This window comes from Carcharhinus amblyrhynchos, chromosome 12 (genome assembly GCF_965287045.1).
Source record: "Carcharhinus amblyrhynchos chromosome 12, sCarAmb.v2.hapA, whole genome shotgun sequence".
Classification (NCBI taxonomy): Eukaryota; Metazoa; Chordata; class Chondrichthyes; order Carcharhiniformes; family Carcharhinidae; genus Carcharhinus; species Carcharhinus amblyrhynchos.
This window is the reverse complement of record NC_137335.1, coordinates 66,881,783-66,895,661: the sequence shown is the minus strand read 5'-3', so window position 1 is coordinate 66,895,661 and position 13,879 is coordinate 66,881,783. Positions and strand designations below refer to the sequence as shown.

At 44.3% G+C, this 13,879-nt stretch overlaps 1 protein-coding gene across 1 annotated transcript in view; it reads right to left on the bottom strand.

The window, feature by feature from the left end:
• Positions 1-13,879, bottom strand: part of LOC145351061 (calpain-2 catalytic subunit-like) — a 70,399-nt gene that overhangs the window by 31,401 nt on the left and 25,119 nt on the right. Inside the window, exons 3-6 of the mRNA XM_080200660.1 lie at positions 9,459-9,577; positions 7,964-8,097; positions 5,200-5,368; positions 2,492-2,575 (exon numbers count right to left, since the gene is read on the bottom strand). Coding sequence (XP_080056786.1) covers positions 2,492-2,575; positions 5,200-5,368; positions 7,964-8,097; positions 9,459-9,577 — 506 coding nt within the window. The remainder of the gene's footprint in view (positions 1-2,491; positions 2,576-5,199; positions 5,369-7,963; positions 8,098-9,458; positions 9,578-13,879) is intronic.

Here is a 13,879-nt window from a genome sequence, read left to right as displayed (position 1 = left end):
TTCACAGGTTCCCCATTGTCCACTGCGTGAGTAATGTTCTTAAAGAATTCCACCAATTAGTCAAACGTGACCTTCCCTTCATGAAGCCATGCTGCGTCTTCCCAATGGGACAATTTACATCCAGATGTCTCGCTACTTCTTCCTTGATAATGGATTCAAGCATTTTTCCTATTACAGAAGTTAAGCTAACCGGCCTATAGTCTTTTGTCTACCTCCTTTTTTAAACAGTGGCATCACATTTGCTTTTTTCCAATCTGTAGGAACCACTATAGAGTCCTACAAATTTTGATAAATTATTACCACTAGTGCATTCACTATTTCTCCCGCCATCTCCATAAGAATGTAAGACGTAGGAGCAGAATGAGGACACTCGGCCCATCAAGTCTGTTCCACCATTCAATCATGGTGATATTTTTTCTCATCCCCATTCTCCTGCCTTTTCCCCATAACCCCTGACCCCCTTATTAATCAAGAACCTATCTAACTCTGTCTTAAAGACACGCAATGACTTGGCTTCCACAACCTTCTGCAGCAATGAGTTCCACAGATTCACCACTCTTGGGCTGAAGAGACTCCTCAATTCCTCCTCTCTTTTAGTACCCTGGGATGCCTTCCATCAGGACCAGGAGACTTGTCTATCTTTAGCCCCATTAGCTTGCCTCTTTCTTGATAACACATCCTTTTTCACCAGAGAGTGAGAAAAAAACCTGGCCACCTGGCAAAAAAGAAAATATTTATTCACTTTTGAAAGTGAAATATCAGCATTCGATGTTAACGGAGATCCAGCACAGCCTCCACTCAATACCCGTCTCAGATCCTTCTCACCACCATCCTCCTCCCAATCAGTGCAATGAGTTAAAGTTTATTCATTAGTCACAAGTAAGACTTACATTAACACTGCAACGAAGATACTGTGAAATTCCCCTATTTGCCACAGTTCAGCATCTGTTCGGGTCAATGCACCTAATTAACATGTCCTTCTGAATGTGGGAAGAAACCAGAGCACCCAGAGGATATCCAGGCAGACTCAGGGAGATGCGCAAATTCCACACAGTGAAGTGACCCAAGCCAGGAATCAAACACGGATCCCAGACGCTGTGAGGCAGCAGTGCTAACCATTGTGCTACTGTGCCTCCCCCAGCCTCTTGTTAGTGAAGTTCCCACCATACCTCTTCCTGACTATAGTTTCACCATAAAGAGTCTTAATTACACCTCAAGTGCAGTTATGCTGAGTCCTTACCATGAGCATTTTCTCTGGAGATTGCTATTAGCAGACTTCATTTTATTACAATATGGTCCAGATTCTTTTAAAATAAAAATGAATCACCAGGTTTGATTCTTGGTCTATAGTGAATTAGCTAATCTCATTCAAATTTGTCGATTCAGTCCTGGAAAACAGGGAAGCCATGGGGAAAGTTTTGCTGTATGGATAAGGCAAAGAGTTAAGGCAAAGAGACACCTGAACAGATGAGAGGAGCTCCTCATATTTATTGTTGGAGATTAGGGTAAAGGTGTCAGGGAAAAAGGGGTTTAAGAAGATAGTTGGAGCAGAGAAAATAAGTCAGGGGTTATCTTGTATTTCAAAATGGCAAAATGAATGGTTAAACCAATTGCGTGCCAGACATGTTCAAGTCTGTAACCAAAAGGGAAAATGCTGGAAAATCTCAACAGGTCTGGCAGCATCTGTATGGAGAGAAAGGAGCTGACATTTCGAGTCTAGTAGACCCTTTGTCAAAGCTAAAAGGCACAGAAAGTGGGAGATATTTATACTGTAGGATGAGCGAATGAAAAATGAGTCATTGTCACAAAAAACAAGGGGAAAAGCTGCTATTGACCGTCCATAGAGAGAATAAAAGGTGCGAATGACCAAATGGCAAAGAAGCTGATATCAGAGGATGAACCTTGACTGATGAAGATGTGGGAGGAGGGGGAGATGGGTGGGAGAGGGATAAAATCAAGATAAGGAGGAAAAAAGTGGAGCAAAGGGGGAGAAAAAGTAAGAAAAAAAGGAGGACAAAAAAAAAGGGGAAAACAGTGCCGGGGGGGGAGAAAAATAAAGAAAGACAAGAAAGAAATAAAAAGGTAGAGAACAGTTAAAAATGTTCAAGTCTGTGCCATTTGTACTTGAGGATTTGTAGCAAAGGTAAAGGTGATCAGAGTGGGAGACAGTAAGAGTTTTACTGGGGACAGGAGGCAGAAAGGCAGAGGTAAGGGAGTATTTGTACAGACTGACAGGTGAATGTGGCAAAGGGAGACCAAATAATTGAACCTTAAAAGTGCAGAAGTGAATGACTGAGGCAATGGATGAGGCACGAAAGGCTTAATGCAACTGTTTCTGTCAGAGTGGTTCACAATCCTTGAGAAGAAAGTTGTGGAGTCTAATAAATATTATTTTAGAAGACATCACAACAAAGCTTCACCCTCTCAGAGAACACAACATGTCTCAGAGAAATGTTAGAAAGGGACAGATTATTAAAAACAATATACTTACTATTTCTGCTCCAGTTACAGAGTAAGCGTGACCTTTGACCAACTTCTGTGAAGTGATTGCCTCTGTCTCTGCTGAACTGGTGATCTACCACATAAAAAAGCATCAGCTGTCACATTATCACACAGGCCATTGATATAAAATGTTTTTTATTAGTCACCTCAATGCATAATTTGTTACGCTATTTTACATTTTTTTAAAAACTGCAGCATGAAATTTTAATGGGTACAAGGAGTTTGCACTTGAGAATCCGTGAACAGCCGAGATCCGTATATTACTTTACCAAGTGTAGGAGAAGAAGAGGTAAATCATAAAGGAGTTATTATCTGACGCTAAAACAGAGCTTCAAAGGCTTGTAGATTATAGGATGAAGGGAAGAAGGCAAGGAATTCCAGTCTTGGGGGTCCTGGAAAATAATTAGATAGGAAAAGGTGCAATAAAAAAGAGAAGAAGCAGGGATTAAAAAGCATGTTTTTTCAGTATATTTGGAGACAATTCAAAAGATGCAATTGCTAAACAGAAACTAAAATTCCTAATTTGTCTTAGCCGAAATATAACTGCAGTGGTCTAAATATGTATATTGTTCTCAAATAGCACATTTATAGCCCAAATTATCCACTCACTGGGTTAGATTTATACGTTTTGCGACAGGGTAGATTGCATTTTTTTTATTCATTCGTGGAACATGGGCATCGCTGGCTGGCCAGCATTTATTGCCCATCCCCAGTTACCATCGAAATGTGTGGCTTGCTAAGCCATTTCAGAGGGCAGTTGAGAGTCAACACATTGCTGTGGCTCTGGAGTCACATGTAGGCCAGACCAGATTTCCTTCCCTAAAGGACATTTTATAGTAACCAGCTGGCTTTCAATGAATGGAAAGAAACTAAAAGGCACCTGATTTGCCCTCACAGGCAGTGAAGCCTACCCTATGATTCCTTTTGTACCTACAATGCATCAAATCATCAACTAAAGTGGAAGAACTTCACTGTTGCAGTGTGAAGGTCGTTCATTCATTCAATTAAAGAAAATGAATGTTTCAACTTGTACAGGGGCAAAGTGGGAAGTCCTCCTAATGGAGTCAGCCAGCAAGAACATTTTAATGTAATTGAATCAATGATTGAGGGAGTGGAGGATTGAGAAAGGAAAAAATTTCAGACCAGTCAATTAAATGCAGAATGAGTCAGACTTTCTCACTATCTTTGGATGTAATGGAAATCTTGGGCGTGACATGTAGAGACAACCTGTCTCTACAGTGGCAGGAGGACTGCATGCACGCTTCAGAACTCACCATATTACCTGCCCATTTAACATAACCAACAGAAATTTGGACATATATATTATTCCATGTTCCATGGCCAAACATTCAGGAAATTTTAGCATACTGATTAATTCAAGAGTATGAACCAAAGTACAGGTTTTATTATAATTTGTATGTTGCTTACATCTCAACATTGTTAATGGAAACTACCATTTGTTCTCGAGCAAGTGACACAATTTCTACTTTGCCACATAGATTTTCTATTAATCGCAGGGTTAAGTTTCACAGCCAGAATTCTAAAGCAGTGACTATAACTTTTGCATCACTTCACATATGCAGCTGAATCACTTATTACCAATGCCCTGATTTCATCCCAATTCAACCCGTATCCTGTGACAACACAATTCGACCATACCACCATCTTCCCACATTACCTTCCCTTTACACCGAATCCACATAATGCCTACTCTTTACTACTCTTGTACTATCCGATTCTTCCAATATTCTTTGTATCTTGGTATTCCCCCTTGTGTATTACCTCCTAGGTTCTCACTTCTCTGCCCAAGTTAGTTTTAACCCTCCCTGACAGTGCTGGCAAATTGCCATGCAAGGAAATTGGCCCCAGCTTTGGTGCAAACTGACTGCTCTGTACACCCCCAGAACGGATCCCAATGTCCCAGGAATCTAAAGCACTCCCTCCAACACCACCTTTCCAGCCATATATGTATTCATCTGTTCTACCCTCACACAAGTGTTCTTTTAGAAAGTAATGATGTAAGTAATGAAAGTAATGCCATCATTGGGCTGGTCTGGTCACAGTAAGAAGTCTCCCAAGTTAAAGTCCAACAGGTTTATTTGGTATCATGAGTTTTCAAAGAGCTGCTTCTAGAAGTAAACCAGAGACTGTGGCCAGAATTCTCCAGCCGTTCACACCACTGGGATTCTCCGGTTCCACCGTCCATGCAACTTGCCCGTAGGTTTACCGCCAGTGTGGGGTGATGTCAATGGAATTTCCCACTGACAGCAGCGGGACTGGAGAATCCTGCTGCTAGCAAACAATGCGCCAACTCCCACCGGTGGAAAACATGCAGATGGGAGGTCGGAGAATCTTGCCTTATTGCTTTTGAAGTCCTGCTTGCTAATTTCCTACCCAGCTCACTACATTCTGACTGCAGGAACACATCCCTCTTTTTTCTCTATGCTGTTGGCACCAATAGGAGTCACAGCAGCTGCCTGATCACTTACCCCCACCCCCATCCTCGCAATCTCAGGATGCTCTCCAGCCAGTGAATACCCAGAGCCTGACACCAGAGAGGCAACATGCCATCTTGGATTCATATCCACAATCACATAAAATGCCTCTCTGTTCCCCCTATCACTGCTGCTCTTCCAGTATTCCTTATGCATAGAAATGATAGGCTGTGATGATATTTTTGATTCAGTACAGACTCACATTGATAGAGCAGCCGAGTAGTGACCCACATCTTAATGCTTTGCGGATGATCTTAAAGAGGTTGCTTGGCGCTTTATCTAATTCATAACATTCCGAAATTCCTCCTGTAAAATCTTCAAACCCCTCGGTGGTGGATCCTCCAGACAATGCTTCATATGATCCATTTAACCTGGGAAACAGGTACATTACAATTAGTCAAACTGGAGAACGGTACAGCATGTTTCAGGCCTGTATCTGAAGCCAGTTTCCCACTGAAGAAAGCAGAGCTTAGCTGGCAAATCACATGGCCCAAGGTTATTTTTTTAAGGTGGAAGTTTATTTATTAGTGTCACAAGTAGGCTTACATTAATACTGCAATGAAGTTACTGTGAAAATCCCCTTGTCGCCACACTCTGGTGCCTGTTTGCGTACACTGAGGGAGGATATAGTACGGCCAATGCATCTAACCAGCATGTCTTTTGGACAGTGGGGAAACTGGAGCACTCGGAGGAAACCCACGAAGACATGAGGAGAACGTGCAAACTCTACACAGTGGCCCAAGGCTGGAACTGAACCCAGGTCCCTGGTGCTGTGAGGCTAACCACTGTGCCAGCCAAAGTTACCCATTGATATAATGTGTAGTATTAATGTAGATAGCTGTTGAATAGGGTGATGGAGAATCCAGAGGAGGGGGAAACCCAAGATTTCCACATGGGATCCAAAGGAGCTACTCTTCCTGCTTCCCCACTAAGGAAATTTAAAAATAAAGTTAAAGCTCTAGCTGTTTGGGCTTAAATCAATTCCCTCTGCCTCTCTCAATTATCTTCACCTAGTGGAAATACCACAATGCCTTCTTGCTCAAGTTATCAAATTAAAGCTGCAGTTGGGTCCCACCTGATGCCATCAGGACCGGACAAATGTGTGTGGGGGGTGGGGGAGAAATAAAAGCACCCTCCATTTCCCCAGAGTCCTTACCCACTGCCCCATTTGGATTAGCTTAAAATCCAAAATATTCAGGGTGACACGGTGGCACAGTGGTTAGCACAGCTGCCTCACAGCGCCAGAGACCTGGGTTCAATTCCGGCCTCGGATCACTGTCTGTGTGGAGTTTGCACATTCTCCCCGTGTCTGCGTGGGTTTCTTCTGGGTGCTCCGGCCATGCTAAATTGGGGGGATTGGCAGGGTAAATAGATGGGGTTACAGGAATAGGGCCTGGGTGGGATTGTGGTTGGTGCAGGCTTGATGGGCCGAATGGCCTCCTTCTGCACTGTAGGGAATTCTATGATTGTATTCTATGATTCATCTCCCAATGGCTATACAGCGGGCAGGAATCTTGAGAAGTTTTTTCCTCTCCCAGTCAGGAATATCAACCTTAACAACTTGACCAGTATCGCTCCTGTGCTGAGTTAATTTAGCAGGGACAGAAACCAGGGACAGAACCTATGACCCTCCTGATCCATATATGCCCAAGCTCACTGAACCCAAGGCTGATTGCAGATGTTCCAAATGACAATTAGGATTCATATAAAGCAGAAACTTCCTTCAACTTCATGTCAAAAAAATGGAAAACATCTTCTGTAACTCTCACCAGCGTAAGTTAGAAGCAGGGGGTAGTTTCTGCTGGCGGGTGAAACTAAAACTAGGGGGCATGGCCTCAAAATAAGGGGGTGCAGATTTAGGACTGAGTTGAGGAGGAACTTCTTCACCCAAAAACATAGAACATTACAGCGCAGAACAGGCCCTTCGGCCCACCAGTTTTTTTTAAAAAAAAACACTGACCCACTAATCTAAACCAATCCCTTTTCGTCCATAAACCTATCCATAGATCTCTTAAACGCCCCCAAACTAGGCGCATTTACAACCGCAGCAGGCAGGGCATTCCAATCCCTCACCACCCTCTGGGTAAAGAACCTACCCCTGACATCCGTCCTATAACTACCGCCCCTTAATTTAAAGCCATGCCCCCTCGTGCTAGCATTCTCCATCCGAGGAAAAAGGCTATCACTATCCACCCTATCTAAACCTCTAATCATCTTATATGTTTCAAAGGATTGTGAATCTGGAATTCTCTGCCCACTGAAGCAGTTGAAGCTACCTCACTGAATGTTTTTAAGGCAAGGACAGATAAATTTTTGAACGGTAAAGGAATTAAGGATTATGGTGAGCGGATGGGTAAGTGGAGCTGAGTCCATGAAAAGATCAGCCGTGGTTTTATTGAATGGTGGAGCAGGCTTGAAGGCCAGATGGCCTACTTCTGCTCCTAGTTCTCATGTTTTTATCCACATGGCACTAACTTCCCCAGCTATCAACTCAGAGCAAGTTCAGAGTTGAATAACTGTGGCATACTACTCAGACCCAAATTCAGTTGCCTCTTGTTTCTGATCAGAATGAAAACATTTCTTTTCCACCTCTGTATGACTGCAGGCCCACATAAGAGCATTAATTGGGCTATGAATATGCAATCCACCCAATGCCTACCTGCTGCTATAACTCAAAAATCATGGCGGGGCTGGCAGGGGCAGCAATGTCACAGCACCCTTTTTGCCTATTTTAATGGGTTCACAAGCTTTCCTGCCTGCAGGTTTACAGTAAAATCCAACACTTGGCATTGGCTTACTGGCACGCCACTAGATATATCTACTCACTTACCAGGCAAGGACAGTTACACAGGCATTGAACACATGTTTTTTTTTGCTTTGTGGATTTGTTAAGACTGAAACCAACTAAGTTATAAAGAAGTAGAAAATGGCCACAGAGAACTGGACAATGGCCCTGATGGACTTACTTGGAATAGGCTTTCTCCAGCAGGGCACTCCAGAACTCATTCCCAGATGCTGAGCGTACAAACATCAGCTCATTGTCCTTCGCGGGCAACCTGTCATCTATCACCACATCCACCCATTCTCCATACTGCCAGAACTGAACAAGAACATCAGGAGATTACTACACTGGAACCGACACCCAAAATGGTCCAACAAACTGGATTATAATTGAGTTCAGGCAGTGGCATTAGCAAATCTCAGGTTAGAATCTTTGCAATTCAGTAATCCTCTACATTGATAGTGTTCCAATAAGAGCTGTTTTCCTTAGGACGGAAAAGGTTGCGGAATAATTAAAAGCATCAGAAAGGGGGCACAATTGATAAAAACAACATTAAAGACATAAATATAAAGGGAGATAAAAGGATATGGAAGTGGGTGCACAGATGTTAGGACTACTGCTCATCTCAGAGTCACAGAGCAATACAACACAGAAATAGACCCTTCGGCCCAACCAGTACATGCTGCCCTCTCAGCTAGTCAGAATTGCCCACATTTGGCCCATATCCCTCCAATCCTTTCCCATCCATGTACTTATCCAAATGCTTTTTAAATGTTGCTACCGTACCTGCCTCGACCACTTTCTCTGGCAGCTCATTCCATAATCACACCACCCTCTGTGCAAAGAAGTTGCCCCTCAGGTCCCTTTTAAATCTCTCCCCTCTCATCTTAAACCTGTGCACTCTAGCTTTCGATTCCCCTTCCCTGGAAAAAAGACTATGTGCATTCATCCTATCTGTCTCTTGTGACTTTATGCATCTCAATAAGGTCACACATCATTCACCTATATTCCAAGGAATAAAGTCCTAGCCTGGCCAACTTCTCCCTGCTTCTGTGTTCTACCTCACTGGCACGCCCCAGAGGCCAGGTTTCCTTCCTGTCAAGTTGGTCTCACAGTCTTTCAAGGAATCCCTACAGTGCAGAATCCCTATAATATAGGCCATTCGGTCTATCCAGCCTGCACCGTCAACAAATTCCATCCAGGCCCTATCCCCATAACCTCATGCATTTACCTTGCTAATCCCCATGACACTAAGGGGCAATTTAGCATAGCCAATCAACCTAACCCCACACATCTTCGAAGTGTGGGAGGAAACCGGAGCACCTGGAGGAAACTCACGCAGATATGAAGAGAAGGTGCAAACCACACACAGGCAGTGACCCGAGCCCGGAATCGAACCCGAGTCCTCGGTGAGGCAGCAGTGCTAACCACTGTGCCACCTTGCTGCCTATTTGCTCCTCCTCATTCAGTCTCCCCCTCAGCCCTCCTTCACCTCTTATCTCCAGTCCACACTCTCTTTAACATGCCCACATCCCCCATTTTGTGCACCCAAAATTCTAATTCTAAATGCAGCTCCTGGCAAAGCTGCTTTAACTCCGTTGTTTAAGAAGCATAATTGGAGTCTATCACCGCTTAGTGTCTCCACCTCACAGCAAATTCTAAAGGTAACAGTAACTTACCTGGAAATGGAAGATTCCTGCATAATTAGAGTCAAAGTCTTGTCCGCTGGGGACAACCCTGGATAGGACCTCATTATTCAGAGTCAGTGATGCAATAGCAGCTAAGAGCCAGCAGTCACCTGTAAAGAAAAACAGGAGGTAGCCACAGAGTCATTTTACTTTTCTGTGCCCAATCGTCCATGGTGATGGGTTCATTCACTTCAGTGCTCTGGAATTTTCAGATTTTTGTATAAAAACTGTTGGAAGAAGTTGATGCGATGATGATAATCATCTAGGCCGGGGGTGGTGGAGGGGATGCAGGGAAGAGACAATAAAAATAATGTCGGGTTCTTCCCCATTATAGCACCAAACAAGGAAGGAAAATACTGTGCCTGCTTTTAGAGATCTGTCTGTTCTGAACCAGTCGAGTGGAAGGTGGTAGCGTTCAGCTTCCTCACATCTGTTTGTGTGCAGTTTGCACGTTCTCCGTGTCTGCACAGATTTCCTCTGGTGGCTCTGGTTTCCTCCCACAATCCAAAAGATGTGCTGGTTAGATGCGTTGGCCATGCTAAGTTCTCCCTCAGTGCACCCGAGCAGGCATCGTTTTGTGGTGACTAGGGAATTTTCACAGTAATTTCCTTGCCGTGTTAATGCAAGCCTACTTGTGACACTAACAAATAAATAAAATCTGCAAGCTCAAAATTAATGATCTATTTACCTGGTTGTGAGAGCATTACTGTTTTCTATTTAAAGAGCAAGTAATGTATCTTTCGAGCACACAAAGACAATTTGCCCGAAGGGAGAAGTGTGCAGCAGCATGGCAGTCCTTGATCAAGTCTGCACCATGACAAAGTGTTCTGCCAACCATTCCTTTATTTGCTTATATAAACAGAGCAACAATTGCATCAAAATAATTAATTCAAAGCTTATTCTGCAATCTCGTGCTCTCATTACGAATCTATTTGCTCAGGGAGCACAGTTTGGAAATCAGGCGACAATCTCTTATTTAAGTTTGCTTTGTGCAAGACTTCCCCAAGGAAGAGACACAACTTACCCCCCCCCCACCGGCCAGTGTCCAATCCTTTCACTGTGTCCTTTCCTTTTCCTGGGAGTGAGAACTCCCAGCCACCTGACGAAGGGACAGGCTGTCCCGAAAGCTTGCGGCTTTTGCTACAAATAAACCTGTTTGGACTTTAAACTGGTGTTGTGGGATTTGTTTTACCCCCGTCCAACACCGGCATCTCCACATCATTCTTTCCTTTTCCAATGAATCAGCACAGACCAACAAAACACCAGGATGAGGTAATATGAATGGAAAAATCCTGCTCTGGGAATGTTTTCATTGGGAGGATAGCTCCTGACGGATTTAGGAATTCCCACTAATTTCATTCAATATCCTTTGGAGATTCACATATAGAGTAGGTACCATTAGACAAAGTGAGAAGAAAATAAAGAGACACAGATGTATTTAGAACCAAGATCCTGGTGTTTTAATTCACTGAAACCATCACATGCCCAGTTTCTATTCACATTTTGTGTAAGAGGTTCTCAAATGACAGATGTTGCTGTAAACACATCGGGTGGAATTTTACTAGCACGTCCGCCCAAGATTCGTATGATTCCACCTGAGGCCAATGGAAAATGTTGCTCTCTGAGCCTCACCCGCCCCCAGAGTCGGGGCAGGCGTGCCAGCAAAATTCCAACCAATTGTGATGGCTTTAATGTAGAAAATATTTCAAATATGGGACCCGACTCTCCCATCGCGACCTGCAACTTTTCTGGTGGGTCCGGTCAGGAGAGTCGTGTTGTTGGCCTTTTCCCTGGTTTTGTGCATGCGTTGGGAACGTATGCGCATTTCCCAGAGCTGGAGAACATCGGAGTCCAGACCATGCTGGAAACCGGCAGGAAGATGGTAAGTGATTTGTATCTATTTTAAATAGGTTTAGCAGGTGATTATTGGGGACTTTTAGGTCCGATTGAATCTCCCATCTTGCCAGGAGAACCTTGATCCATCAGGGGTTACAGCAGCTCCCCACGTTCGGGGAACTAGTGGGAAATCCCGCCGGAATGAACGGGGGGGGCAATCGGAGCTCTCCAGGGGTTCAGGCAGCAGCGGGTAGTGCCCCCGGGTATGGGCACTCTGGCAGTGCCAGCTTGTTTCCCTAGCACTGCCCAAGGGGTGAAGTGCCCATGTCCAGTGGCATGTTGGCACTGCAATGCCAAGGGGACAGGGCCTATTGTGTGCCTAGGGCCTAGGGGTGATCAGTGGGAGGAGTGAGGATCAGTGTGGGATGGTGGGAGGGCAGCGATTGGAGTAGGTTGGGTTGGGGGGGGTCCTGCCTCCTAGGGGTGGGGTGGGGAAATCGCCACTGCTGGGGGGGCGGGGAGGTGCGGTGGTTGTGGGAAGGGCAGCACTGGAGAATCTCAGACTGGCCAGTGATTGAGCTGCCTAGCAAAAACGGGGAGACTGATAGATCAGGGGCCACTGCGCAGACTTCCAGAACTGTCAGACTCCAGCGCAAATGGGCCCCGCTCCCCCCGAGTTTTTAATGAGATTCTCGATTGTGACATTTGCGTTGCACAGGGTGCGGAGATATGAGTGTGAAGCTGCACTGAAAAAAAAAGCCGTGATCTAGAACAGTTTTCCCACTAATTTAGCACTTTTAGGAGAATCGCCCCCATGATTTGTAGAACAGAAATGGATATCAGAATGGAAATATTAGTCAAGGTGACCGGGATGAAAAAAAAACATATTTTGAGGAGTTCACTGTAGTTTGAGGATGAACTATGAGAGAGTGGGGCGGGAAGCGGGGGAATAGAAGCAACCGTTTTTATAAATGAAACCCAGTGTCACATTGAGCACAACAAATAGCATCCAATGTAAACGCAGTGCTGAAGTCAATTAACACTTTGTTCAGAGAAAACCTTCTGAGCCAAACAACACTGAACCGCTTCCCTTTTCTACAAGTTGGAAACCCTTCAAGAAGGGAACAGAGTCAAAGATTGTCCATTGACAGGGAATATCTGAAGTCTCCCCTTATTTTGGAAGCTCAGCGCTGCCCAAACCTACACCAATAAAATCTCCCAAGTCAACAGCGAGACATACTTTCACACTGAAGGTTTACCTAGCCACACATTTTAATTAGAGTCTGAACTTTCAAATCATTCCTGTTTCATGCATTTGAAAATATATCAACAGATAATCAGTCTCTTCATCATTAAAAGTAGAGGTAGAGAAAAGAAAACCAGTTCCAGGAGGGCTGGATAACAGGATCAGGGATTTGAGGTAAATCTGACTGTACAATCATAGCTTATCATTATAACGTGCAGCAGCAGCAAAGGAGGCCATTTGGCCCATCATGTTCACACCAGCCAAAAAGCAACTATCTGGCCTAATCCCACCTTCCAGTCTTCGACCCACAGCCTGTGGTTTACAACACTTGTTTAAACATGGGGCAGCGCGGTGCCACAGTGGTTGGCACTGCTGCCTCACAGCACCAGGGACCCAGGTTCAATTCCTGGCTTGGTGACTGTCTGTATGGAGTTTGCACATTTTCCCTGTGTCTGAGTGGGTTTCTTCTGGGTGCTCAGGTTTCCTCCCAAAGACATGCAGATTGGCCATGCTAAATTGCCCCTTAGTGTCAGGAGGACTAGCTGGAGTAAATGAATGGGGTTATGCAGATAGGCCCTGAGTGGGATTGCGGTCAGTGCAGACTTGATGGGCAGAATGGCCTCCTTCTGCACTGTAGAGTTCTAATGATTTATTCTGTTTGCAAACTAAAGTGAGATGGTGACAGTATTAATGTTACCGGACTAGTAGTTGAGAAGCTCAGGCTAGTCTTCTGGGTATAGGGGTTCAAATCCCACCATGGCAGCTGGTGGAATTGAAATTCCACGAATAAATCTGGAATTGAAAGCTTGTCTTAGTCATGGTGACCATGAAGCTATCATTAACTATCGTTTAGAAACAAAACACATCAAATACCATTCATGAAATGGTATTTAGAGACAGAACTGTAACTCCATAGCTATCCGATTGAGTTTTAGCAGAGCAGACTTGATGGGCCGAATGGCCTACTTCTCTCCCTCTGTCTTATGGTTTAAGTCCCTCAAATTTTGATTGGGGAGCTGAGGTGAACAGATTCTGGGCAGATCTAATTATTTCTCCCAACATCAAGAGGGTGTTACTGGAAGCATTCCAGGGCTAGGGCACCACCTTTGAAATCATCAGCAGAACTCACTCACAAAGTGTTGAATTCCTAATGACCCTCACAAATGAGGTTCAATGGCTGTCTAGCTCAATCTGAGTATTGCTTTCACATCCATACTGAATGGGGATTGGGAATGTGGATTGAAAAACCATTGTGTGGGCAAAATTTGGATTGCCTCTTAGCAAATAAGTAATCTGCCTTTTTAAAGAGGCTACTCACATTCCCTTTTGT